Source organism: Buteo buteo, chromosome 15 (genome assembly GCF_964188355.1).
Source record: "Buteo buteo chromosome 15, bButBut1.hap1.1, whole genome shotgun sequence".
NCBI lineage: Eukaryota > Metazoa > Chordata > Aves > Accipitriformes > Accipitridae > Buteo > Buteo buteo.
The window spans coordinates 29,541,589-29,566,729 of record NC_134185.1 but is presented as its reverse complement, the minus strand read 5'-3'; the positions used below and the strand labels follow the sequence as shown (position 1 = coordinate 29,566,729).

At 44.9% G+C, this 25,141-nt stretch overlaps 1 protein-coding gene across 5 annotated transcripts in view; it reads right to left on the bottom strand.

The window, feature by feature from the left end:
- RNF217 (ring finger protein 217) overlaps positions 1–20,553 on the bottom strand; it is a 60,939-nt gene extending 40,386 nt beyond the window's left edge. For 3 of the 5 annotated variants that reach the window (XM_075046877.1, XM_075046878.1, XM_075046879.1), the window contains exon 1: positions 19,725–20,551. In XM_075046877.1, coding sequence (XP_074902978.1) covers positions 19,725–20,378 — 654 coding nt within the window. In that variant the 5' untranslated portion in view covers positions 20,379–20,551. Of the gene's footprint in view, positions 1–19,724 lie in introns of all 5 variants that reach the window. The other 2 variants (XM_075046880.1, XM_075046876.1) reach the window with 2 other exon arrangements.
- Positions 20,554–25,141: the final 4,588 nt, after the last annotated feature.

Sequence of the window (25,141 nt, the reverse complement as noted above, 5' to 3'; positions counted from 1 at the left end):
GGCAGTAATATTTGTATTTGTGACTTTTGTGGGTTTGGGAGAGTACCCAAACACCAAGATAAGGGAGGTGTTTGTTATGCACTTTTCACCAAAATGCTGCCTGCAACGAGGGAAACAGGTGTCATCCTGCTGCAGAACTAAGTTCTGAATTGTACTGACATTTCTCTAAAGAATCAAAACATCACTTATGAGAACAAACACGGCTGTGTTAATTTCCTAGTAAACTCAGCAATTTTGAAATTTCTGTCCACGCATGCCTACTTTTGACTCCCCACCACCATCCCAATATGCTATAAGTTTTCAAACCAGAAGTATCATAAAAGCTGAGAACTTCTGGCAGCACCAGTAGGACAGAAAACCAACCTGACAGTCCCCAACAAAGGACCTTACCTGACTGTTAAGATTTCTAATACTTGTTAAAACATGTCTCGGCACTTTCCTCGGTGGCAAGAGATTGGGCTCAGTGACTTTCCCACCCCTTTATTCCCAACTGGACCGGGAGGGTGGCAGAAGCATCCCTCCAGAGATAATCCCTGGCACTCCTCGCTGCCCAGTATGACCAGCTGATGTCCCACTATGTGCCAGTACAACTCCATCCTTTCCTACAAACACACAGGCTTACTAAACTTTTAGTACAAAGTAACTAATGATACTAACATTAAGATGGCGCCTCTGAAATTCAGTGGTTAACTGAATGAAAGCCACTCTGACTTTCCTCCCTTCCATACTCTATATATTCCCTACATGAATTGAAGGTGACATAGTTGAAACAGCTGAAAGAGCATATAAAAGACTAATTTTTTTTGTCAAACTTCATTTGGGAACAGGGCGATTTACCCAAACAGCAAGAAAAAAAAAAATAGTAAACTAAACAAATCTGTTAAAATTTATATAAAAATATAATCCTTTAAAACCGGGTCACTTGGATAAAAATGACAAATGTGAAAAAGCCAAAGGATGCTTACACTTAAATCCACAAGTCACTTGCTGTCAAGCAATGGTAAGGCAGTATCAAGGGAAATTTTAATAACATTTTATGAAATCATTTAGACTTAATGAAACATCTTTTATTAAAGGAAAAATTAATTAATCCTTTGTTGTATTCTGGTGCATAGGGTATCCTAATTATAAAACTATTTTTAATAATGAGGTATCTGGAGTCTATTCTCAACCTCTACTGAAATATGTTTAGTACAAATCTTATAATGTGAGTATGCTAAGAATGACAGAAGGCTGAAAAAAAGACTTACGCACGTTTTGTGTGCTAAGTCTCCGAAGTACAAATGGCTGTGCTTAAAACTAAGTGCAAATTACAGTTCCATTTGATTTCTCATTTGCAAAACTGTAATCAGTAAGAGAACAGGTTAGCAAGTCTTTCACCACACAGGAAGAATGATAAAATAAATAAAGATCACAAAAGCATTTTTTAATGTGCATCCTCAGCTATTTCTGCACACCAAACCTCTAAAGAAAGTTACTAATTTCTCAGTATAGCGGATGAACGTCCTGCAAATAAGAGTCTCTTTTTCCTAGAGTCACCTTGACTTACCTCAAAGCGTAGCTCCTAGGGACGTTGAAGGCCAAAGGTGAGTTCACAAACTGAGTCGCTGCAATAAGTGGTGATCTGTGAGAAGTCTGGATTAGGGGACTTGGCTAGGATCACCTTGGAAGGCTCTAACACTGCCAGGACAAAACAACAATGCAGTTGTCCTACCTTAACTATTACATTATTCTCTCCTACCTCACAGGTCCTAGAGTCACAAAAGCTGTCGTAATCCTCCTCCTCAAAACCAGTTGTATGGGAGAGTATCAGCTTGTTCCCACTTTGCCAGCAAGCTGGAAGTCCATAGTCACGTACAGAGGAAAAAAAACCCGATGCTTGAACTTAGGGAATAACCACTAGCAGTACTGGGAAGTTATTTTATGCTGATCAGCTGCTAGAGAGAGATTTTCCAGGAGAGCTCTCGTCCTAGGCAGAGCAAACGCAGACAACAAGCAGACCCCTACAGCCTGAGCTGCATCCTGCCTCCCCCCTGCCCCTGCTTCCCCCATCTCTTCTCATCCCCCCCCACCACCTTGCTGGTACTCTTTGCCAAGCCAGCCCTGGTCAGCCTTCATCCTCCAGATCAGAAGCCTTACAGGACTGCCATCGGCACACAGGCTGCCTTCAGCTCCCGCGTCGTGGCACTGCGTCCAGAAATGTGGCTTCCTGTAATTCCGTCCCGTTCCATGTAATTCCTCTGCCACCTCCATCCCGCTCTTCTTGCTGCGTTTCAGTTCACCCACTCCTCCTGGACGGCAGGAAAGGAACACGTACGCACACCAGGAAAGTGCCACCCTGCTCCCAGATCCACCGCGGGATATTACAGGGGTCTAAAAGAGCCAGGATGGACAAAAAGTGAGTCTTGCTCAAGTCCCACAAGACTGGGACAGCTCAATGCTGTCAGAATTACTAGTGAGTTAGGCCACCTAATGAAAAATCTGCACGTTAACTGCAGTTTTTCATCGTGTATTTGTTTCCTTGCGTATAGCATTTGCAGACATGAAGACAGATATCCTGCAATGCTGAGTTCCCCACTCAATCACTGAAACACTAAAGATTTTTAGAGAAATAGCCTAAGTTGTTGTGGGTTTGCTGGGTTTTGTGTTTTTTTTTTTTTTTTATATATATACTGGCAGGAAAAACAAAGTGGGTTTCTCCAAAGTTAACTCTCCGAGGTATCCAAACCAACTCCTTGCTAGGATTTTCCCCACTGATTCAAGTGGGATGCAACATTTCCATTTGGAAGAAACCAACAAAATCTAGAAATGTGGGTTAGGATTGCTTGATGCTAGCATCACACAATAAATTGCAACTGTGATACATGGAAGATACTTTTACTCAAGAAAAAAATGTGCTTGCTGAGTTCACACAGGACTTCAGTGACTTTCCTCCTTAGCAATGACAGCAGATAAACGTCTTACAATGGAAGGTGGTGGATTCGTGTCCTACATGGGACTAGATAAACTGCATACACGCAGTATTGACGACCGTGCAACAGAAGTACTTTTAAGAGATACTTCTAAAGTAAAACCCATTGAGTCACAAATTTGAGTGCAGTATAGCAAAGAAAACCTGGTCAATCAGCAGAAACTGCTCAAGAGATCTAACCAGAAAAGTGGAACAAAAAACAAAACAAAACAAAAAAGAAAGTGGAGGGAAAAGCCCACGAGAAGAGACCAGGACTGTTTTATTTAACCGCCACCAAGATGGGAGCATCACAATTCTGCCTATATTCCAGGCGTATTACAATTTCCTGAAGCGTGCAAATTCAGAAGGAAACTAATAGCAAGAGTCCAAACATAAAAACCCAAAAGGAAACATGAGAGGAGAAAGGAAGCTATGTATATATTTCCTCTTTCATGGAATGATCTGTAATTTAGCTTCAGTATGAAGGTTTAATTATCATCATAGATTTTTGTATTGTTAGAGTAGTCAGTGTAATTTGATACAGTATTTACAGGTTCAAGAAAATTTCAACAATTAGGTACTGCTTCCCCGAATTTACAGGTTTTGAGCAACAAAGCATTTTTAGAATTTTACAAGTTTGCAACTAGTTTCAGATGAAACCATACCAAAACCCACCATCTCTTCCCCCAAAAGTTGAGGCAAAACTCATTTTTAAGGTAGTTTAAACTGGAGTTACAAGTAGGCATAATTCCAAGGTTTTTCCACTGTAGTCACTATAGGAGAGCTAAGACTGATCAGCTATCCTAATGCTGTATTTTTCCAGCTTAAAAAAAAAAAAAAGCTATGAGCAATTTCTTGTTTGCTTGTGTTTATGACATGTAGTATTACCACAATTAATAGATCTGTTTTACAACCCAAGACATGATATATGCAGATAACTTCTCTAAATCCTAAACCCCCAGAAATGTAATTTCTGAAACATGAATAAGTGGTCAAAGCAATAGTTTGCTAAATCAATACTAAATTTCCTACCTCCATTTGATGTGTTCTCTAAATTGGGTACTGACAGCCGCTCTTTTTTGAATAAAGCCCATTTTCTTTCTGGTCTCATTAGTGCAGCCCTACCTGCCCAGCTGTATTAGTCACGTCCTGCACAAGCAATTGAACACCTTCATGGAATCAAAACTCCTCTTATTACCTCCAACGCAGTACACATGTTTAACTGAAACATAAAAGCTGCAGTTGAGCAAACCTGTCCCATCACACGTAAGGGTGTCACCTGCAGAACACTGGATAAGAACTCTGCTGCTTCAGAGAAAGACTAACTCCTTTTCCCAATGCCGTCCCACCCCCAACCAAATTATGTTCAAAGAGAAAGAGAGGAGGGAAAAAAAGGAGGAAAAGCAGATAAATGAAGTCTTAATATCATGGTTACTCCACCCTCTTCTCCTCACTTCTAGAGCTTGAGAGACAGGCAAGAAAAGGGAGAACCGAATCAGTAACTTCTGCTACTTGCGGGGAGGGGGGTGTCTTCAAAACACTTTTTGTAATGATCAATGCAACGGTAAGATAATCTTCTGTTACAGGCATTTATGATTTTATAGTTCCAAATTTTGCAACTGCTCCACTTTACCACCAAAAATATCTGTACAATAGAACCACAAGGCTATCGAGCTTGATCTTCAAAATCAGCATGCTGAAATCACGAGTAACATAGGCTAGTCCAGAACTTCTCGAAGCCACAAATAACAATGCTTCCCATGAGCCTGCAGTAAGGGGGGAAGAAAAAAAAAAGCAGCTGTAATTTCAGTGCTGTGAAGATAGCCGAGGCCCCCCTCCAGAGGTGTACGGGGATAGCAAGGAACAGCAAACAGCTTCTTAAGCCAGCTGTAATTGATGTGTCATGAAGGTTCAGCCTTGGCTTAAGTGTCTTAGTTTAACACTACAGAGTGACACTACCCGTGCAAAGTGTTGCCAGCTCTCAGAGAAATCTGCTATGTGGATCATACTTGCTCAAAAGCAGATGGACAGACAAAAGGCCAGGACATCCGATTACAAAGATCCTCCCGCAAGGAAGTCTTTCTCTGATGGTCAATTCTACATTGTCAGGAAGAAAAACAAGACGAACACTCCCAGCAATACGACAGAAATAAGACGAGTCCATGGCTGAGTAACAAGTCCTTCCCTCAAAGTCACAGAGCACACAACAGATGTTAGATTTCTTCTTGTACAAAACTTTCACTTTAATGGCATTGATGAATAACCTATAATGTGTCCAAGTTAGTCGTAAGTTGCATAAACCTCTACCTTTTCAGAGCACAACTGCAAATACTGGAAGCAAAAGGATCGCTATTGAAAGGAAATACCATTTTAAAAAGCTCCTGACAGTGGAAAGGAAGCTCATCCAGGAAAGGGAAGAAGAAAGAGAGCAAAAGTTGGAAGCTGGTGAGAACAGAGGTCACTCTCCAGGATCTTTACAGCACTCATTAGATAAGCATATACCTTTTGAAGAAGCTCAACTTCCTGCCATAAATAAAAGGTTTATAACCCACTCAAAATACCTATCAGCCAGCCATTTACTTCATTTCATCTGCCTTTTCTTATTCCTTGGGCAGTACTTCTGCATTTTTCAAGTGTCTCAATAGACTGTTACGCGAGATACACTATTATTTTATATATTCCAGATATAGTTCTCATCAGTTTTTCTATCATAGCTTCATATATGAAGTAATCCATTAAAAAAAAATCACACACCTTTCAGAAATATTTTTAATGTTTCAATGCCTGTTGGTGTCAGCATATATCAGTCTTCATGTTTGTGTAAGGTTTGTTCAAATCCAGAAGTAGGTTTGTCGTGATCAGATTAGCACTTGATACCGATTTCAGAGCCCCAAATTAAATCAATTAGTGCTTCCATGAAACCCACCTTCCCCAACAAACTTCACTGGTGAACTCAGATACACTACGTGAAAGTAAAACCCCGCAGGAGACCAGTTTAGCCTGGTACAAATCTAGCTTAACAAGAATTGAATAAAAACGTTCTTTAATGCTACACAGTCTTCAAAGGTGCAAACACATGCAGGACATTAAAGACGCAAGGCACATGTGCTTGGCTACCCAGCCTCTACTTCTGTGCAAGATTTGTTGATTTTCCCTGTGGATCTAGCTTCTGCATATAGAAGCTACAAAGAGCACAACAACTTCAGTAAGTTCATTCAGGCAGCTTGCAAGTATATTTTGTGATGAACACAGAAACTCAGCGTTTATTGCATCTCAGTAGCAAAGCCCTCGCTATGTACACCAGGCCAGGCACAGAGTGAGGATGGATTTCACCGGAATCTCCAATAAATCACCTTGCAACCACCTTAAGCTACCAGAAGACTACCTGGCAGCCAACATCAGTACTTTAAAGGATGCTAAAATCCTTCCACAGAACTTGTCAGATATTGGTATCAAAAACTGGAAGGAAAAAAAAAACTTAGAATGAGACATCAGGAGCTAAATCCAGAATGATGATACTGTACCCTGTCAAGCGAAGCATACAGCTAAACTAAAGACTAACAGAAAGAAGTTCAACAACAACCAGCTACCACCTTCCAGTAACTTACAGCATATTCACCCAGCTGGTAACTGTAGTTTCACAAAAAAAAGTAAATTCAAAACAAATGCCACACCCAAACCACCCAATTTCAGAGACTGTTTTTCAATGTTACATAGCTTTTCTTTGGTACCTTAACCACCTGTTCTGTTCATTGTTTTCACGTAAAAGCAATCTGTGGAAACTAAAACAAACAATCATTTGTCTTTGCTAATTGTTCTTTCTTTCATAAGTTTCTTTATACAACAGCCTGCATGAATTCCCTTGGAGAGTTATTTCACAAAGGCGTCCTCTATAGCCTAGGTCAACTCAGGTAATGGCAATGCAGCCTCTCCTCGGGCAGTGGAGGGAGGGAACCTCTTGGAAATTGCTCGGATTCAGCCATATCAGTCTAACCAAAAACAGTCTCAAAAACACAGTTTTGAAATTTATTTAAGCACCATTTCTCCCAAGAACAGTGCAAAACATTTGACTTTAGATGCCTCAGACCAAAAAATGCCAGACACAAAGCATGGTTTGAAATGCACTGCTTGCAGGTACATGTTGGGCATTAGAAAATCCCTTCCTGTTTCTAATGGTTAAAAAAAAGCAACACCAATAAAGACAATAAAACTCTTCTACCATTTCCTCAAGCTTCTCAACAGAGGGCACTCAGAGAAGCACAGGTGGCCTTCCCATCCAACAGGGCCAAATTCAGCGCAAAATGGTGCCAAATAGCGAGTCCTTTTTGACAGCATCAAAGGTGCTGGCTTTCAGAACCGCTCAGATACTGTGCCCTTCTTCCCAAATTCAGAGACTGGAAGGGCTCTCCCAAGTCCCTCCCTTCTATCCCAAATACACAGGCTCACACTGATTACTAGCCTAACTTCATTCTTTGCAATTTTTGTATTTTGTGTTGTGCCAAAACTTCTTTAGAAGTGCCTACCCAACTTACCTCCTCTTGCATTTAGAGAGAGCAGCCGTTTCTCCTCCCAGTTCTCCTTATGCTAAAAGAAACAGTTCAGCATCTGTGCAACAGCACTTTTCTCCTTGCAGTCCTTCCTGGTTCCTGCCATTTTTCTTAAACCCTGGTGCCCAAGATTCCAAATAAAGCTTCACCACATACAACGGCCTCATCGCTCTCCTCTCTCTACCACATCCTCAAATTGCATTCACCTTTTTAGTAGTTCCATCATTATTAGCTCCTCACATCATCTGTCATCATTAACCCAGATTTGCTGCCTCCTATGGTCGGGCGAGTTCCTACCTGAAAAATGAAAATCATCAAAAACGCTCTTCTTTGCTCTCTCTTTTCACCATAAGGACCAGTAAAACAAAATTCTCCTAGATCAAAACTCGATACCGAAGCTAAATGGTAAGCTAGTTATCAGCAAACTTACCATCTGGTGCCAGTTCATTACTGAGGCAAGGAGAGGGGACCTTCTGTTTGCCTCCTCCCCTTCTCCCAAACAAACCCAAACAAGCATCTCAATGCTTCTCACCAGGAAATGTGCTTCTAGCTTGTGAAAGCTGTAAACAGCCCATTCATGCCAACGCACATGCTAGAAGTGTGGATTACATACAGCTAAAAAAATTCTATTTCACTGTAAAAATAGGCTTAACATTTTTATGGGTCAAAAGCGGTATACCTACAGAAACATAAAAAGTCAATTAGAGTGTAAAAGAATATACTGGAAGAGTAGTGAATTGATTTTGGTTGTTTTCTTCAAAACAAGTTGGGGTTTTTTTTGTATTTGTACCAAGAGACTCTATGACCAAGCTCAAAGAGAACCTTCACCAGCAAAGATCTCAAGATGATGCATACCAGTTCTTCCATGACAGTGCTGTACCTTGTTCTGGTGTGCATTTTTAAACAACATCATATTTAGTAACAGTCTTCAGACATTTTGTCTTTGCAGAAAAACAAACACTACCACCACCACCCTCCCCCCCAAAACCCAAATCACAACCCACACAATAAAAAACAAAAATCCTTCTATCATTTTGAGCTCTGCATCTTTTCACTTGTTATTCAAACAGATAAGGAGCAACAAGGAACGTCTTTTGAGAGCTCTCCAGTGCAGGAAAAATTTCTCTCAAGAAAATAATGATCATACTTGGCACTGCTTGGCTGAGCAAACTAAAGCTCTTGAAACAAGCAAGGTCAAAAAAGAGGTTCCTTGTCTGCAAGAATATTCACATGAAAAACTTCACTTGTAAAACTGCCTTAGGAATAATCTGTTCTATGTTATAAAACACTTGGGGATGCTTTAAAATTCCAGCTAGGTGAGAGCTTCTTATTTAATGATGCCACAGGCAGCAGAGACAGGACTAGTGGGTATCAGCCTGGGCTGGACTGGGAACCTCAGCGCTGCGAGCGGCTCACGGAAACGCTCCGGACCGTGCCACCATGCCGGTCCAAGAGCTGTGGGTGCAGATGCACCTTCGGGTGCTGGACAAGCCGTGACTTCTGTCCGGATTGTGAAAGAGGAAACAATGCAGCAACAGGACCAAATTGCAGGTTTGATTTCATCAGGCTCCAATGAAAACTTCCACGTGCCGTCATCTTGAACACGTTCTGTCCCCTTCCCTCGCGCTGCCTTTTCAATCATTTTGTGCTGACAGGCCATCACAGTTGCCAAAATAAATGGCCCTGCTTAGCCATGGACACTTTGTTCAGTACCACCTTGTGGTGGAATAAACATTTGCACACTGTCCATGAGACAATTAGGAACTGGATAAGACGGGGGAAGAAAAAAAAAAAGAAGCAAAAAATGCTTGTGAAAGGTTACTTTTAAACCAGACTATTCTTTTTTTTCTGCTGGTGGATCAGATGATGCAAAAATGGTAGGTAACAAGTTGCAGGCTGGGGTGAGCAGCACTGCTACCTAAAATGACAGCAGACTTTCAGCTTTAGACCAGGTCTGCTTTTCTTGATATAGTAAGAGAAAGAATGAGATCCAGAACTCATTTTAGATCCTTAATTTACCAGAAGCGATAGGTTGGCCTTGTCTGACTACCTGTCTTGGCTTGAGTGAGGTCCTCATGAAGCATTACACCCTGGGATACTTCAGCCAGGATTTGCTGAGTTACTCTCACAAAAAGAATGACTAATCAAGCCTTCACACGAAATAGCTACTTCACTGAGGCAAAAGCACTCAGCAATGTCCATCAGTAATAGTCACAACTCACTGCAAGGAAGGTTTAAATCTTAGAGACTGGGAAGATGCTAGTAATTTAAAATAAAGTTACAACTCCAGATAATGCCTGGAAAGAATGGGCATCTTCAGAAGTTTGAAAATTACTCTTTAAGTGTTACTGAGAAATACAACAGAAGCAAGGCTGAATCTACTTTCCATTTTAAAAATGGGTGAAAAATTCTGAGGTTGCTTAATTTCTATTGCCCCTATGTAAGGAAAATGGGGACCACATATACGTGCATACTTTGAAATATCCAGATTTTAATAATGTATTTCACTTCAGCCTCTCTGAGGTCTAAGTGGCCATGTATATGTCAATACCCTTAAGTATCCAACAGCAACAACATTTAGACAGAACTCCAGTGTTTTACAACTGACTTTCTGCCTTAATCCAAGCAGGATTAGCTCACCACAAGAAAATACACTATCACCACCACAATTCAGCCTGGGATGCCAACATCTACATTTTGCAGTTGGTATGCAAGACTCAGCACCTAAATAAGATGGGGCATGTTTGCTCTTTTGTGGATCCGTCCATTCCGAAAAACTTTTAAGTTGCACATTCTTTCCCCTTTTTAAACTGCGTGCTAATACCGTAAAGTTAACTAAGCAGAGTTTCCAAGCTATTGCATAACTGAGCTGCCCATGCACTTGAAAAAGCACTGAGCAGTTCACCTACTTGCTTCCGTAAGGTCTCTAAAGGAGTACTTAGAAGCAGACCAATTATACCTGGCACTGCACAGGTGTGCTGGAATGGAAAGGCATAAGGTGCCCTCTCCCCACAGTGCACTCACACAGTGAGCAGCACTAAAATAGCTAAAGGCTTTAAGAAGCCCTCCCCCACCATTTCTTTGCCCCCATACAGCAGCAATAGTACCGACAACAGTGAAGCACTTCTTTTTGCTTGTTCAGGAAAGCGGCACCTCTCACGGCATCTCTGAATGGTGTCACAGACGGCACACTGCACCCCCCTATTCCACCCCTCTCCGCTGCCTATGGGGTATAAAAGTCTTCCAGCAGTCCAGCAGAACACTAGCCCATTTACTTTCCTGGAAGTTCTATACTTTAAACTGTGTTTAAAATCCGTTACTTTTTTTTTTGCCCCGTTTTTAAGGTTAGATTTATTTCCTGCCTGCCCCTACCCAATAGCAAACCAGAAACAGAGCTAGTCCCACTTCCCTTTCTGGCTACCAACTACCAGAGTAACTGGCCAGTATTCAGCTGCAGATTTAAACAAAGGCCAGAGATCCACCTTACACACGGAGGCCACCAGGCTTCACGATTCCCTTTTGTTTTATGAAAGCTTACCCTAAGCAAGCCCACCTTCTGGGGCAAACCGATTCTTACAAAACCATCAAGCCCTTCCCACCCTGGCAATCTTCTTCTCGCTCTTCTTCCTTCCTTGCATTGTGCGAGCAACCCCACAGAGCCACATCACCGCTGAAACAGTTTGGATAGGACTTCCCTTTCCTACAACCTAAAGGGACGGGGTCACTCAGGTCCCCATCCTACACCCCCAAGCTGATACACCACCATTCCTACGAGATCAGGGAGCCAAACCAATTAAACTAGAGAGGCAACCGCCTTTGCTGCCATTCATATCATGGCAGTGGTATAAAAGAATACACAATGGCATCGGCATGACTACGCCTGAGAAAGTTAAACTTTGCCCCTTCTATTTTCCACTACAATATCCAATACAGTTTGTACTGTACTTAATAAAAACACCACGGGGGGGGGGGGGGGGGGGGGGGGAGAAGTCCACAGAAGGGGAAAGGTTCTTTTATTATTTTTTTCAATCTGATACTTCTTATGAAAGAGACATTTGCGGTTTTAGAAGTGCACTACAGTCTACTAGCAAGCTGGTAAGGAGAAGGAAGTAGGATACCTTTAAAAATGTCTTTATTTCTTTTCATGAAATTGTAATCTAGGAAGCACACGGCCTTTCTCACAATTAACTAAATAAACTGAAGCAACCACACATGCCAACAAGCTTGTCAATGAAAATATACACCAATCTGAAACTGAAGCAGTGAGGTAGCTACTACAGTAAATGTGGACTCTTAGCCATTGCAGGTTCAGTTCCAAATCTGGCTTAAACTACTGTTAAACTTCAGACCTTCTGCACTGAAATCCATACAGTTTTCTTCTCTATGAGTAAAGTCTTGCATTTTTTTTCATCCTATTTTTTTCCTATTTCACTTCCATTAAGCAACTGCTCTCACACGGCTTATTTACCTATACAATAAATGTATGTGTGCCATAGCAGAAAAACATACATTTAAGAACTGGCTATTCAAGAGGAATGCTGTTATTTTTATGTTCACATTAACTTCCAAATAAAATTCATTTCTTTGCCTTACCAAAAATTTTTCAAGTACTTAAAAATGGACTCAAAAGTTTAATGGCCTCTTCACCACTAGACAAATTTGTCACTTTTCTATACTAGAAAAAGTCATAGGTACTTGGCTAATAAAATCCTATAGACAAGGAGGGTTTTTTTCTTAAATATAATTTGTAAAGAAAGTATAAAAAAAAAAGCAAGAGAAACGTTAAGTGCAAGCAGCTAAAGCATACTGAAAGACAGATAAACCAGCGTAACTGGGTGGGTAAAGTAATGCCTTTCTTCACCAGTCTAAATTCTTTTGAAGAAATTACATCCCTTAGAACTCTTAATCATTTTGACAATGTACTTACATCCTGGCCATGTAAGATACGTACTTTCCTCGAGCCTGGCTGGTTTAGACAGCAGGAAGCAAGATATTTGTACAAGAAGAAGAGAGGAATGAAGGGCCAAGAGGCCCCAGAGCAGCTGGAAGAACAGTTGTTCTGGGTGGAGAAACGGAGGAACGGGCAGACAGAGGTGAGCTGAAGGCCTTCCCAGCCTCCATTTAACTCCTTCATTTCTCTCTGTTTGGGCAATTAGAACCCCAACAGTTCAGTTTTCAACTCTTTTCACTTTAAAATCCCTGGGCTGAGTCCATACCTGTGCCCGGTGGTCAGCCCGCCCGTGGTGCCCGACGCCAACACCACCAACAGACCGGTGAGGTGCAACACGCTGGCTACAGCAGGCAGCTGACAAGGAGGGCTTCTGCTTCACAGAAATTCTGCGTTTTCAAAATTAGATTTCAACCCAAGCTAAAATAAAACCAGTTGTCCTTCATCTCCCACTGCAATGTCACGTTCGTAGGAAGTCTTTAACCTTCAAAATCAGCTTTACTATCAACACCAGCGAATTCACGGCACCGCTATAGGACTCGCCGTTTACCATCACCCCTTGCTACCAATCTCAACAATTTCATGACACCATTTATCCTCACCCCAGGAATTCAGGCTTTCCCCCCATTAGCAAAACCCTTCCTGCAACTGTTCAAAGGCGACACCACCTTTTCTATGCCCGACATCTCTGATCCTACAGATCAGAGTTGTAATGGAAATCTTACCTGTAAGAAGAACAGCCACTCTTTTTCCCCCTTCATAACAGCATGGCTAAGAAATGATGGCCACATATTCCAGCTCTACATCTGGCAAAGACTTATCCAAACAAGAGGAAGTCATAGCTATCCATGTAGAGAAAGCTTGCAGCTACTTCTACACAGTGAACAAACACACCACACTAAGCGGTGGTATGTTGGCAGAGTATCTAGGCCTACACACACCAGGACAACTAGGCAGTATTATCGTTCAAGAACATTGCCCAAAACTAGTTTTCTTTAAAAAGCATTTAAAAGTATTTCCAGCAATGCTTGATTTTATAAAATTTTGTTCCAAACTTAAGTTTTGGCCCAAACTGGATCCATCAACAAGCATTCAAGAGGGACTAAAAGCCAGCTATACGCCTAGTCAACTTTAAAGGCAAATGCCTACAATCTTAAAGGTACTTGGGTGTCATCCTGAACTGTGACAGTAACCCTCGGGCAGCTGGCTACACAGGAGCATTTCGGCACTGGCACTGCATACAACACATCAGAACAGGACAGACTTTAAGAAGCTGTTTGCTGAAAATGACAGTGAAGTAGTTTAGGTGCTCCTGCAGCTTACAGGCTGCTCACAGCAGATGGACCAGGTCTATCTGCCTCCTCCTCCTCCTTCTACTCAGGAACATAGCCACCTTACAGCGGGTGAAGCGGCTGGTTTGGTTTAGAAAGCCTGTAATCTAGCAGGTAATATATTCTCTTCCCTGCACTTCTCTTCCTCCTTTGGAAACTTCTGCGTTCTTGCAACGTCAGCTGGAGGGTGGCCGCTCACCCAGCCGTCACCTCCTGGTAGCCAGTCTGCAGCCGTCCTAGCAACTCACTCGCTAGTGTTAGAGCACGTTTTTGGATTAATAACCCTTGCAAACACAGAGCTTCTCCCACACTGAATGACACTGGCCCTTCTGAGCTCTGGTTTTACTCAGGGCACAAGCAGCTCATTAACCACCAGATGATTCAGCACTCGGTGCCTACGTTTCTGCTGGCTGGTCTTCATCAGCAACCAGACTACAGCTTTGAAGGTGCATCATTTATATGATACCATCAGACACCTGAAGAGGCACACGGGTGTCAAGTCCCTCAGGCTCCAAACCAGTACTAGTTTTAGGCAACACAGCCTGCTCCTAAATTCTCCTCTTCGCTACGTGGCTTTATAATCACATTCCCCACAGAAATCCTGACTGTAACAGACTGCTGCATTTTTCTCCAGCTCTTTCAGAAAGAGATCGTGCACAGAAAAGGAAGGGGTCAAAAACAAGATCTCAGGTCACAGAGAGAGGAAAAGTGGTTAACCGGTCCCAGGCAGAGGGAAGACAAACTCTACATTTCATGCTCAGGAGAGGAGAGCAAGATTTTAGTCCCACCAAAACCAGAGATGCACAAAATGCTGTTGGATGCGACCCCTCCCTGCCCCCAACAATCCCGTCTGATTTACTCATGGCCACTAATCTCATTAGAGTTCCTATAATTAAAGCACCATAATATCTGATCGAGAATATAGTATGCTGTTTAAATTAACTCACCCAAAGTCCTTTAATATAAGAATGATTGCTCCAAGAGAATGACAAGATTTACAAAAGAAAGCATCACTAATGAGCACAGGATCAAAACTGGATTATCAAGTTTCCTAATTTGCACATAGAAAAAGCAGGCATTCAAATCACCGAGGTTTCTATAGAACTTTTACAGCCATTTTATAGGAAAAGTGAAACAAGTATAGAGACAATTATATGTATACATATATAGCTTCAAATATTTATTAGAGAACATATTGTACTTTATAGATGTTAGGAAACAGCAAATGTTATTTTGGTCTAGTCGATACTTGCTAAAAAGCAAGGAGCAAGATTGCTGTTCTGAATAGCACTTGTCAGGTTTACAGATTAGGGAGATGAGAAAACACATAGAAACTTTAGCCTCTTTACCAATCAGGGATAAGTTAAACATAAAAACCTAGTTAAGCTTTAGGTCTTCTCCCTCTCTTTTTAAATCAAAATTCTTCCCATACCTATTTTTTTATTTTTAAAGAAAATTTCTGAACAAACCCCACCCCCACCCCGGACACATAAATGGACAAAAAGCAAAAGCAGGCGCAAATACTCCCTCTGACTCAGACATACAAGCAGCCGGGAGAGGTTAGGAAGTGAATCACTCATTTAGCAAACCTATGTGTGCACAGTTTCTGGAATAACCCGGTTTTGGTGCTGTGTTAAATGGAGAGGAAGATGGGCAGTGAAGGAGATGCGAATGCGATATTAGATCTGTGAGATGGAGTGCCCCGATCCTTCCTGCTCCGTCCCCAGTTTGTATGCTGGATGCATGAGTGTAGAAGCCCACAGCTCCCAGCCAAAGGAGAAACAGTTCTTCCACCCTTCTGACCCCAAACTCACTTAGCAGATACCTGAGAGCCCATGGAGACGGCCTGCGTGAGCACCATGGTCTTGGAAGAGCACTGACATTTCAAACATTCACTCTCTTCAGCCTGATCCGTTTTATGTTCATGATTAAGCAGATGTGCTGGTTTTGGCTGGGATAGAGTTAATTTTCTTCATCCTAGCTGGTATGGGGCTGTGGTTTGGATTTGTGCTGGAAACAGTGTTGATAACCCAGGGATGTTTTCGTTCTGCTGAGCAGGGCTTACCCAGAGCCAAGGGCTGTTATGCTCCTCAGCCCACCCCACCAGCGAGCAGGCTGGGGGGGCACAAGGGGTTGGAGGGGACACAGCCGGGACAGCTGACCCCGACTGACCCAAGGGACATCATGATCAGTAATATAGAGCTGGGGGAAGAAGGAGGAGGCAGGGGGACATTCGGAGTGATGGCATTTGTCTTCCCAAGTCACCGTTAGGTGTGATGGAGCCCTGCTGTCCTGGGGATGGCCGAACACCTGCCTGCCCATGGGAAGCGGTGAATTAATTCCTGGTTTTGCTTTGTTTGCACGTGCAGCTTTTGCTTTACCTATTAAAGTGTCTTTATCTCAGCCCACAAGTTTTCTCACTTTTTCCCTTCCGATTCTCTCCCCCATCCCACTGCGGGGGGGGGAGCGAGCGAGTGGCTGCATGGGGTTAAACCACAACAGCATAACAACAAACAGCTTTGGGCTGCATTGATTCCTGCAGATGGGGCTTGTTGGGACCTGACCCAGGCTCTGTGAGACCCACACCAGGTCCCGAGGTGCAAGAGCCACAACCTCTTTCGTGGTAATCCATCACCCATCCCTACCCCTCCCTCAATTTCTTTGAGTCTGAGAGAATAAAGTCATGGAAATTTTTTCTGTGAATGGTAGATAAATTGGTGGTGGTCAGATGCTGAAGAGCCCTGAGGGGTCTGCAAGTATTAGGCCAGGTGAAAAAATAGATAAATGGAGGCAGAGGTAAAGTTACGCAATTTACCAAAAGTCAGGCTCCAGATCAGCCTGGGTGCTCCAGGCTCGCCTGCTAAGCTTCTGCTCCAGCCATTAAATCTTTGAAAGGGATTATGCAGCAAGGTGCTGGTGATAAGAAAGACTGGATTTGACCTCTAAGGACCTTCAAATGCGACATTCCTAAATCAATTACCCTCATTCTCCAGCATGCTGGTAACACTGCAAGCGAACTCTGCAGCTGGAGTATTTTCATCTGGATAATCTTCTTTTCAACAATGCCTAAAACATCAGTCGATTTTCTGATCTATAAAGGGCTCCAAGGCAGAAGTTTTGATGCTGTTATATGTTTGCATAGAAGAGGGTAGAGTGCATTAGCAGGGTTTTTACTTTGCTACTCCATTAAGCATCATTTCAGAAATCACGAAGAAACCATCATCAAGAATCCAGCTTTCTTCAGCAGGGAAACACACACAGACATTAAAGGCGACATGAATTATTTTAAGCCTTATACTTCTGCCAACATACTCCACATTTTCAGCATGAAAGACCACTGCTCCAGAGACTTAGAGTCAGCCAGTGTCCTCTCAAGCAAAGGGCACAGATTGCTACTCCTTTGACAAGGAAACCAGATCTAAACAATGTGTATTGCTGCTTGGGGTTTCGGTGGGTTTTGTTTGTTTTCAATTTCAGGTAGGTTCCTAAATCAAGCTGACTGTATCCAAACTGAAAAATCTGTTACATTTTTCAAACAGCTTTTCAACATTTACTCCTTTTGAACTTTTGGTAATTTTCTTTTTTTTTTTTTTCTTTGCTACACGAAGTGCTAAGTCTCAAAGATGAAAGGTGACTTTATTTCTATCCTATACTGCCTTTCCACTCATCCCTCCCAGAAATTCCTCTAATGTAACTGACATGGAGAAGCCTTTTCTCTCTCCCCAGGATGAGTCACAGGGTCCTTCCACAGCACATAGGAAAGATACATCACTTCTTGTTCTTCTCCAAGAAATATCACTTTCTTGTTCTTTTCAAAAAAGGAAGATAGCGAAAGAACACATTGGACTGCTACTTGAGTGTATTTTGTTTCCTTTTTTTCCTGAACAAATTTATCAACCAACTAAAATTCTGCCTGGTCGTAACAGCATCTGTAACAACGTGCCCACAGAAGTGCCCTGTGAATCTCCCTCCTCAAGATCAGTATCCCTGCTGCTGACATCCCCTCCTCTGCATCTGTATCCCTGCCCCATCTTTTATGTACAGGAGTAAGTACCCATATGGCAATCTGCCAAGCAGACCTTTTGACAGCTGCTGGGATAAGCTTTGTAGAGTGCTCAGCAATAGTAGCAGCTTCCTTGAAGAGGGCATCCCTGCATACGCATCCAACAGCTGGCCAATCTAAACCCACTTCATGGGGCACATACCTGGCTCCCAGGCCAGCCAGCTGTTTCAGCCACCAAGCTGCTGGTTCATCCTTCCGAAGTCCAGCCTAAACTAGGCAGGAGAGTTCTTCAGTATGGCTTTAGCTACTGGATCACATAACTTCCATCGGATCACTGTAAGCTGCAGGCACCTGCAGAAGCTAGAGAAGAGCACCCTGACATCTCACCGCTTTGCAATTTCCAGCTTCAAAGGAAGACAACATTCTGGCACGTGACCTCAGTGGCAAATATGAAGGTGGCACAAACGCGCACTGGCAATACACTCTAAGAACTTACTGAATGCTTCCAGTCCACCACTTAACTACAAACCAAACCACTCTCAGCTCCGTCCATGAAGTCTTGAGAAGGCTTATTAAGTGTTCCTGAATTTCAGCGTTACAGGAGACATACAAAACACAACTCCACTTCTCCCATCCTTCAGTTCCCATGTTAAGCCCTTCCCTGTTATCTAAGCATACCAAAGGTGGTCCATAAAAACGCTAGTGAGTTTACCATTAGCCAGAACAAACATTACCAGCACTAGTAAATGCTACTTAGGCTACCAATGCCCAGAAAGGAGCACGTGCTTCACTTCAGCCAGCACGTGGTATTTCCAAGCAGTGAAACGTTCCCTGGTCAGAACAGTCTGATAACTATTTATAGTGCGTGGGGGTAGCTGTAGCCGTCCATCCCGTCCCTACGCACGCAGTCCAGCGGGAGCACAGACTGCCCCTGCACAGCTCCCAGCCCCAACAGGTGTAAAAATTCATTCTGCCAGCATGTCTCCACCAAGCGTGGCCCAAAAGCTTCTGTTGAATAAAAACATGAAGGTGGTAAGCAAAGGGTTTGTTTGTTTTTCCTACATACCCATACTTCTTCTCCCATTGCTCTCCGGCAGAAACAATGCACAAGTGTTTTGTGATGCTAAAACTAGCTACTAAAAACACTAGGGAAGACAGAGCTTTGCTTTCAAGCTGCTGGTTTCGGTTTGAAACAGCAGTTCTGACAGACAAAACAGCGATGAAGATATAAGCAGCCTATACACGAGTAGTGATCTACCCTGGATGAGCAGCTATCTGCCCCAGCTGGAAAAGTTGTTGTGTTTCTTTTTCCCCCCAAAGAAGTTTTTGTTTACCGTTGTAACTGTGATTCTTCACGAACAGTCAGTCGCACGGACTCCCCCCCTCCACTATTTTAATCTTACATAATTGGCGTAATACCAAACGCAACGTATTCTCAGAGGAAGCGGCCGCATCACGGGCGCATCCCCAACGCCCGCCCGCACGAGCGGCGGCACAGGCGTCGAGCGGGGCGAAGCCAGGGGCTGCAGGACAGCGGCCAAAACCCCCCCAGCCCCTAACTCTACCAGTCGCCTCAGAGGCGGCTGCTGACGCTCCCAAACGCCGTTCCTCACTGTTCTTTGCGCTCCTCTTTAAAGGAAACCGGTGCCAGCCACGTTAAGAGCAAGAGTTTGAGAATTCAGGGAGAAAACCCTTCCAAAGACGGGAACGAGCGGTCACTGAACCGGCAGCTTGCAGGCGGGCGGCTGCCAAAGGATGGGGAAGAGCTCCCGCCCCACCGAAGTTCACCTCGCCAGGCGCTCAAGCCGCGGAGCCGGGCCCGGAGCGATGCTCGAAGCCTCGGGACCCGCGGCGGAACCGTGGGCGGGCTGCAGCTGGGACCCCACAGCCCAACAGTCCCCGTGTGTGTGTGTCCCCCACCAAAGCACGACGTGCCGGGCCCTACCTGGGAGCTGAGGTACCGCTTGAGGCACTCCTCGCACACCGCCTTCTTGCAGCAGGACAGCGGCTTGATGGGCTTCTCCTCCAGGCACACGCGGCAGCTCAGCACCAGCAGCGGCCCGAACTCCCCCGCCATCAGCCCGGAGAAGGGCTCGGGCAGCAGGTACAGGTCCACCACCTCGATGCTGCCGCCCGCCGACAGCCGGTCTCCGCCCGACGCCATCCCGCGGCTCGCCGGGGGCTGCTCCGCGCCTGGGCCGCCGCCGCCGCCACGGGGGGAGGCGAGGGCCGCCGCCGCCGCCGCCGCCGCCCGGTCGTTCTCCACACAGTAGACGGTGCAGTACACCGGCCGCCCCGGGGGGTGGCGGTGGCCGTTGCCCCCCTCCGGCCCCGGCCCCGGCCCCGGCCCCTGCCCCTCCTCCGTCAGGGCCGGCGGCTCCTCCGGCCCGGCCGCCTCCTCTCCGTCCTCTCGCCGCTCGGCGTTCGGCGGCGGTTCCCCGCTTCGCCCCGGCCCTGCCTCCCCGCCGTTCGGGACCGCCTCCGGCGGCTCGTCCGAGCCGGGCTCCCGCGGGCTCCCAGCCGGGCTCGGCGGCTCCTCGGCGGCGGCGGCGGCGGCGACCGGCCGCGGGGCGCTCAGCGAGCTCTGCTGCTCCCCCATCGCCGCCCGCCGCCGCCGCCGCTCCTTCCCATCCAGCCGCCTCCCCGGCCCCGCTTCTGCTTCCGGGTCCCGAGCCCCCCCGGCCTAGCTCCCCGTGAGGGAACGGCGGCGGGTACCGCTCACCTCAGCCTCGCTCCGCGGGGCCTCGGCCGGAGCCCGGCCACCCCCCCCTTCATCCCGGGGAGGACGCAGGGCAGCCGGCCGGCCCCCCCCGCCTCCACCCCCCGGCCCGGCCCGGCCCGGCCCGGCCCGGCCCACCGCCCGCCCCGCTCTGACGCGGCGCTCCTCGGCCTCGCCCCTCATTCAGCCGTAAACACCGCGGCGGGCACCGGGGCTTTGGTACCGCCGAGCGTCGGCCGAGGGTGAGGGCTGCTGGGCGGGCGGCGAGCCTCCGGTTTCAAACAATAAAACCAACAAAAACCACCACACACACACCCCCCCAGAGAAGGCAAACCGTCGCCAGCGGAAGCTGTCCCCTCAGAAACAGGCGGGATTCAGAAAACAAAAAACACCTTGAACAATTAGAAATAAACCCAAACTGGTAGACCCCACAGCGGTCCGAAACGCTTTGTGGTGGTTGGGGTTCTCGCGGTGAAGGGGATCAAGGGAACGTCTGCGCGTTCTGCTGGGAGGGCCGGCGGCGCGCCGGCGCTTCTGCTGGAGGACGGTATCTCCGGAGCGGGACATCTTGTGTGGACGTCGTCACCCTGGGCAGATGTGGTGGAGCTGATCCTGCAGCAACGGAGCAGGTTGTTAAACCCAATGGAGTAGGAGTAAACCCGACCTGACGGTGCGGTTTCCACCCCGAGCTTCGTCTGGAGTGTTCATCAGATGTTAATCAGTTGCTCCAGCATGGAGGACATCGGATGGGGCCAGCCCGGCCTCGGAGGGCCCTGCGCCGCACTGAAGCCTGCGTGAGCTCTGGAAGAGGAGCTGAGCCTCGACAAAAACCACACGCGGAGCCTGCCCTGCCCTGCCGAAGGCTGGAAACGGAGGCACCCCAGGCTCTCTGTGTGGCAACTGGCGATATCTGCCGGCTCGGGGGCTCTTTGGCTTGAAAATGCTGTACTTCTTCCAGACCCAAGCTGACCTAGAAGTTGGTGTGAATGAATTTGTGCAATGTCGTTACCCTGCAGGAAAATCGTATAGAGGAATTTTTTCTTTTAAACAATACGTTTATTTAGCTTTCCTTATTTGAGCCTCTAGACTTCATGCTCCCAAAGCTTACTTTCAAAATACAAAGTCTGAAACTTCTCGTGAATGAATAAACATCAGAATTTCCTACAACCCTGCTGTTCAAGAAGCTGGAGCTTAAAGAAAAAACCTAGAAAGACAACGGCATTGCAAGAGCAAGCAATATCGCTCGGCTGTTGATTCAGAAATGCGTGCGCTAAAGCACAACAGGGGAAAAATGGTCCTGGGGAATCCAGGATGGCAATGCTAATCGTGCTCGGCTGGGGGGAAGCGTTAGGCAAACGGGAGTTCCAGAATTGCCCGTGCCCTACCAGACTACGGACTGAGGATAGTTCAGTGGTCTGTGCCCGGCCGTGGATCCTGCCGGTCCCGACAGTGAAGAGTGGGCAGACGTGTTGGCCCCAGCTGCCCGCGGTGCCCCCCCATCCTGCCCTGCTTCTGGCTGGGATGGTGGGACCAGCCCTGGCCGGTGCGGTCCTGCCTGGCAGCCTCCGAGGGGGCCCCGCCATTCCCTGCCACATGGCTCCTTGACATATGTGTGCTTTGCGACAAGTCTTTGCCATATTCTGTATATATTCTCTCGGACATATTAAAAAAGTATGAAATGATATAGTAGTACGACAGAAAGAAATATTGGGCTGAGGTAAACAGAACATGACCTGCTAGTATGTACCGTTTGCCTTTCCCGCCACGCCTGCACACAGATTCATATTCAAGCGACCTCAAGGAAGAAGAATTTTCAAAAGAAGACCATCCTAACACCCCACGAGCCCCCAGCAATCTCACAAAATAGAATGCTGCGATGCACAGTACTCGCTTATTGCCCAAGGGAGCTGGTGAGAGAAGCAGCGGTCAGGGAGGAATGCTGGTTCTGTTGCTCAGGGCACTGCTGGTGGGTGCCCGGGTCCAGGCAGCCGGAGCCTGTACAGGGCTGAACGCGTGGTTCCCAAACAGGCTGCTCTGCAGCTGACTGACAGCCTACGTGATGTGTCTTAGGCTGGCTGTTGCCCGGGATTTGAGAAACCATAAGTCAGATTTGCATCCAGAATGACCCTCTTGCTAAAACCTTCTTGTTTTAAAATGCGATTTGAGATCCACACATTTTACGCTCTCTGTAGAGCACGTCTAGACTTTAAATAAAATCTTATGGGAGATATTAAAAAGATAGCAGCACACTGGATTTGCATAAATTAACAGATTAAAACAAATTATCCTACAGAGATAAACCTTTTTCTCACCGAACTGTTTGGTTTACGAGAACTTCATCGTGCTTGGGCACAGCTGTGTGGCACTGAGTCTAGTTGCATGAACTCCCTGTGATATACCGCCAAGTCAAACTCCACAGAGATTCACACATTGGAGCTCTGCAAATGAAGTATGAGGAAACAGCTGGCAGGGCATTCATTCTCTGTGAGGGATCCCCAATTTTGGAAAGCTCTATTCACCATTGTCCACCAGAACCTGGATTTGCTTGCCTCTGGGAATGCAGCAGAGTCCGTCATTTTTTTCTTCTTTGTTAAAACTATTGGAGGGTTTGGTCTGAATGGAGGTATGTTTATGAGTGGTCCTTTTACTCATGCCTGATTTTTAAATTCCACAACTGAGATCCAGGGCAGGCACTTGTATTTTCAAACAATAAATGTAATTACTGCCACAGTTCTGGTAACACCTGAACCTTTTCTTTTTTTTTTTTAATTCAGGCTGAACAAAGAACTTGTGGTGGCTCTTGCATCAATAAATTCAATTTTTCCCAATTTGTACAATTTTACAAAGCATTGCCTGAGAATTTTCATCCTTCCTTATTTTCCCTCAGTTCCTTCTTTCCTCCCTTCCTTTCTTTCCTTTAATCAAAGAGCGCAAGCTTACATAAAACTTCAGCAAAAGAAAGTACTAGGCTATGCAACATATAAGCAAACTGCAGAATTCATTCCTACAGACGAGCAGTTCTATAGTCAATTTAAAAACTGATTGGATACTTTTAGCAATACAGCAGAGCTAAAGCTGGCTGTGCTCTCTCTACCTGCTATGTATATATCTATCTATATATATCTGTGTGTGTGTGTATACACATATATAAAAGGAGGACTCAATTTCCCAAGGCTGTAGTTCTTGAGCCTTCATGAAAATTACTTTCACTAAAAATAATTAATATTTTTAGGATGAGTAATTAACATTCATTCTTCTGGGCTTATGCTGATGGCCTCTGAGGAAATGTGAAGACTTACTTTCCTATGTATAGCAGTAAGTAACTGGCAGCATGGTACTGGGTCATTGGGTGTAGAACTTACTTTTCTGGGGTGGGGTGTCTGTTTTACCTTGCTATTAAGTGTCCTTTCAAAGTATTTTAAATTTTCATTTTCTGTTTTGCCTACCATTGCAAATGTATTCTGAGTATTTTATGAAATGTCTTTAACCAAATGTTTATATTTATTTTGAAAATGAAATAAAAATTCAGGTTCTTGTATTTGCCCTTCAACACCTGTAATTCTCACTATTCTGTACATAACATATTGTCTTACATTCTCCAGAATACATCCCGTACATACCACTTACACTCTGGATGTGGTCCTGCTTTCAAAAGTTGGAAACTGGCAATGCTGGCTTGACAGTTTTCACCAAAAAATATCTATGAACTAATGTGACAAACACTTGTGGCAATGGTATAGCAGTCACGACAACAGTTTTCTGTGACCAACCAGTGAGAACAGAACTCTTAAAGCTTCTCATTCATCTGCAGTTCTGAATTTAGGTGAAATACATGGGCACAGCTTAGTTGGTGGTAAAGAAGATGTGTTTGTATAACTCAGAAAAATCCTCCTCGCATCTGAATTGTAGTATGCAAAAGAAAGTATCCTTGACAGTACTTGGCTTTAATAAACATGCAGTATGTTTCTGCAGCTAGAAGGAAAATATAGTTATCTCCTTGGGCTTCTGTTCATCTTGTGAAGTGAAAGTCATATATGGTCTACAGAAAGAGTAGGTTAGAAAAAGGCATGCTCTAGAATAATTTCTTACAAGCATTCTGATTTAATCAGGAGGAATGACAGTGTGCCTAGTTTAATTGTTACAGTATTTATTTTGAAAAGCATCTGTGCCATTACTTTTATCTAGCACTACGGAAACAACCTTCAAAATATAACTATGTTTCTTGAAAGTATCTCCAGAAATTCCATTAAATAGCTTTTGCATGGGTGTTCATTAGAAAACTTTGGGAGAACGTAGTCATTGGCACATCACTGGAATTACAAGATAGGTATATTCATGTATGTGAGTTGCTTCAAGCAGAGAAAGCATTGCCTAAAAGAATCAAACCTTTTGGACCACATATGTGCTTACTATCCACATCTGGGCTAGGGAGAGAAAATGCTTTTCTGAAATTGATGGATCTTTCCAAACAGATCTTATCAATGTCTCAAGTCATCTTTCAAAGGGCACCTACAACCTTGATGCATCCTCCTTAACGCCTCTCTTGTTTTGGAATGGACTTCTTTGAAATCCTCCTTTTCACTTGCGACACTGTTTTTTTCTTAGTTCTCTGCCCACATCACTAATTTTTAGTATCTTTCTCT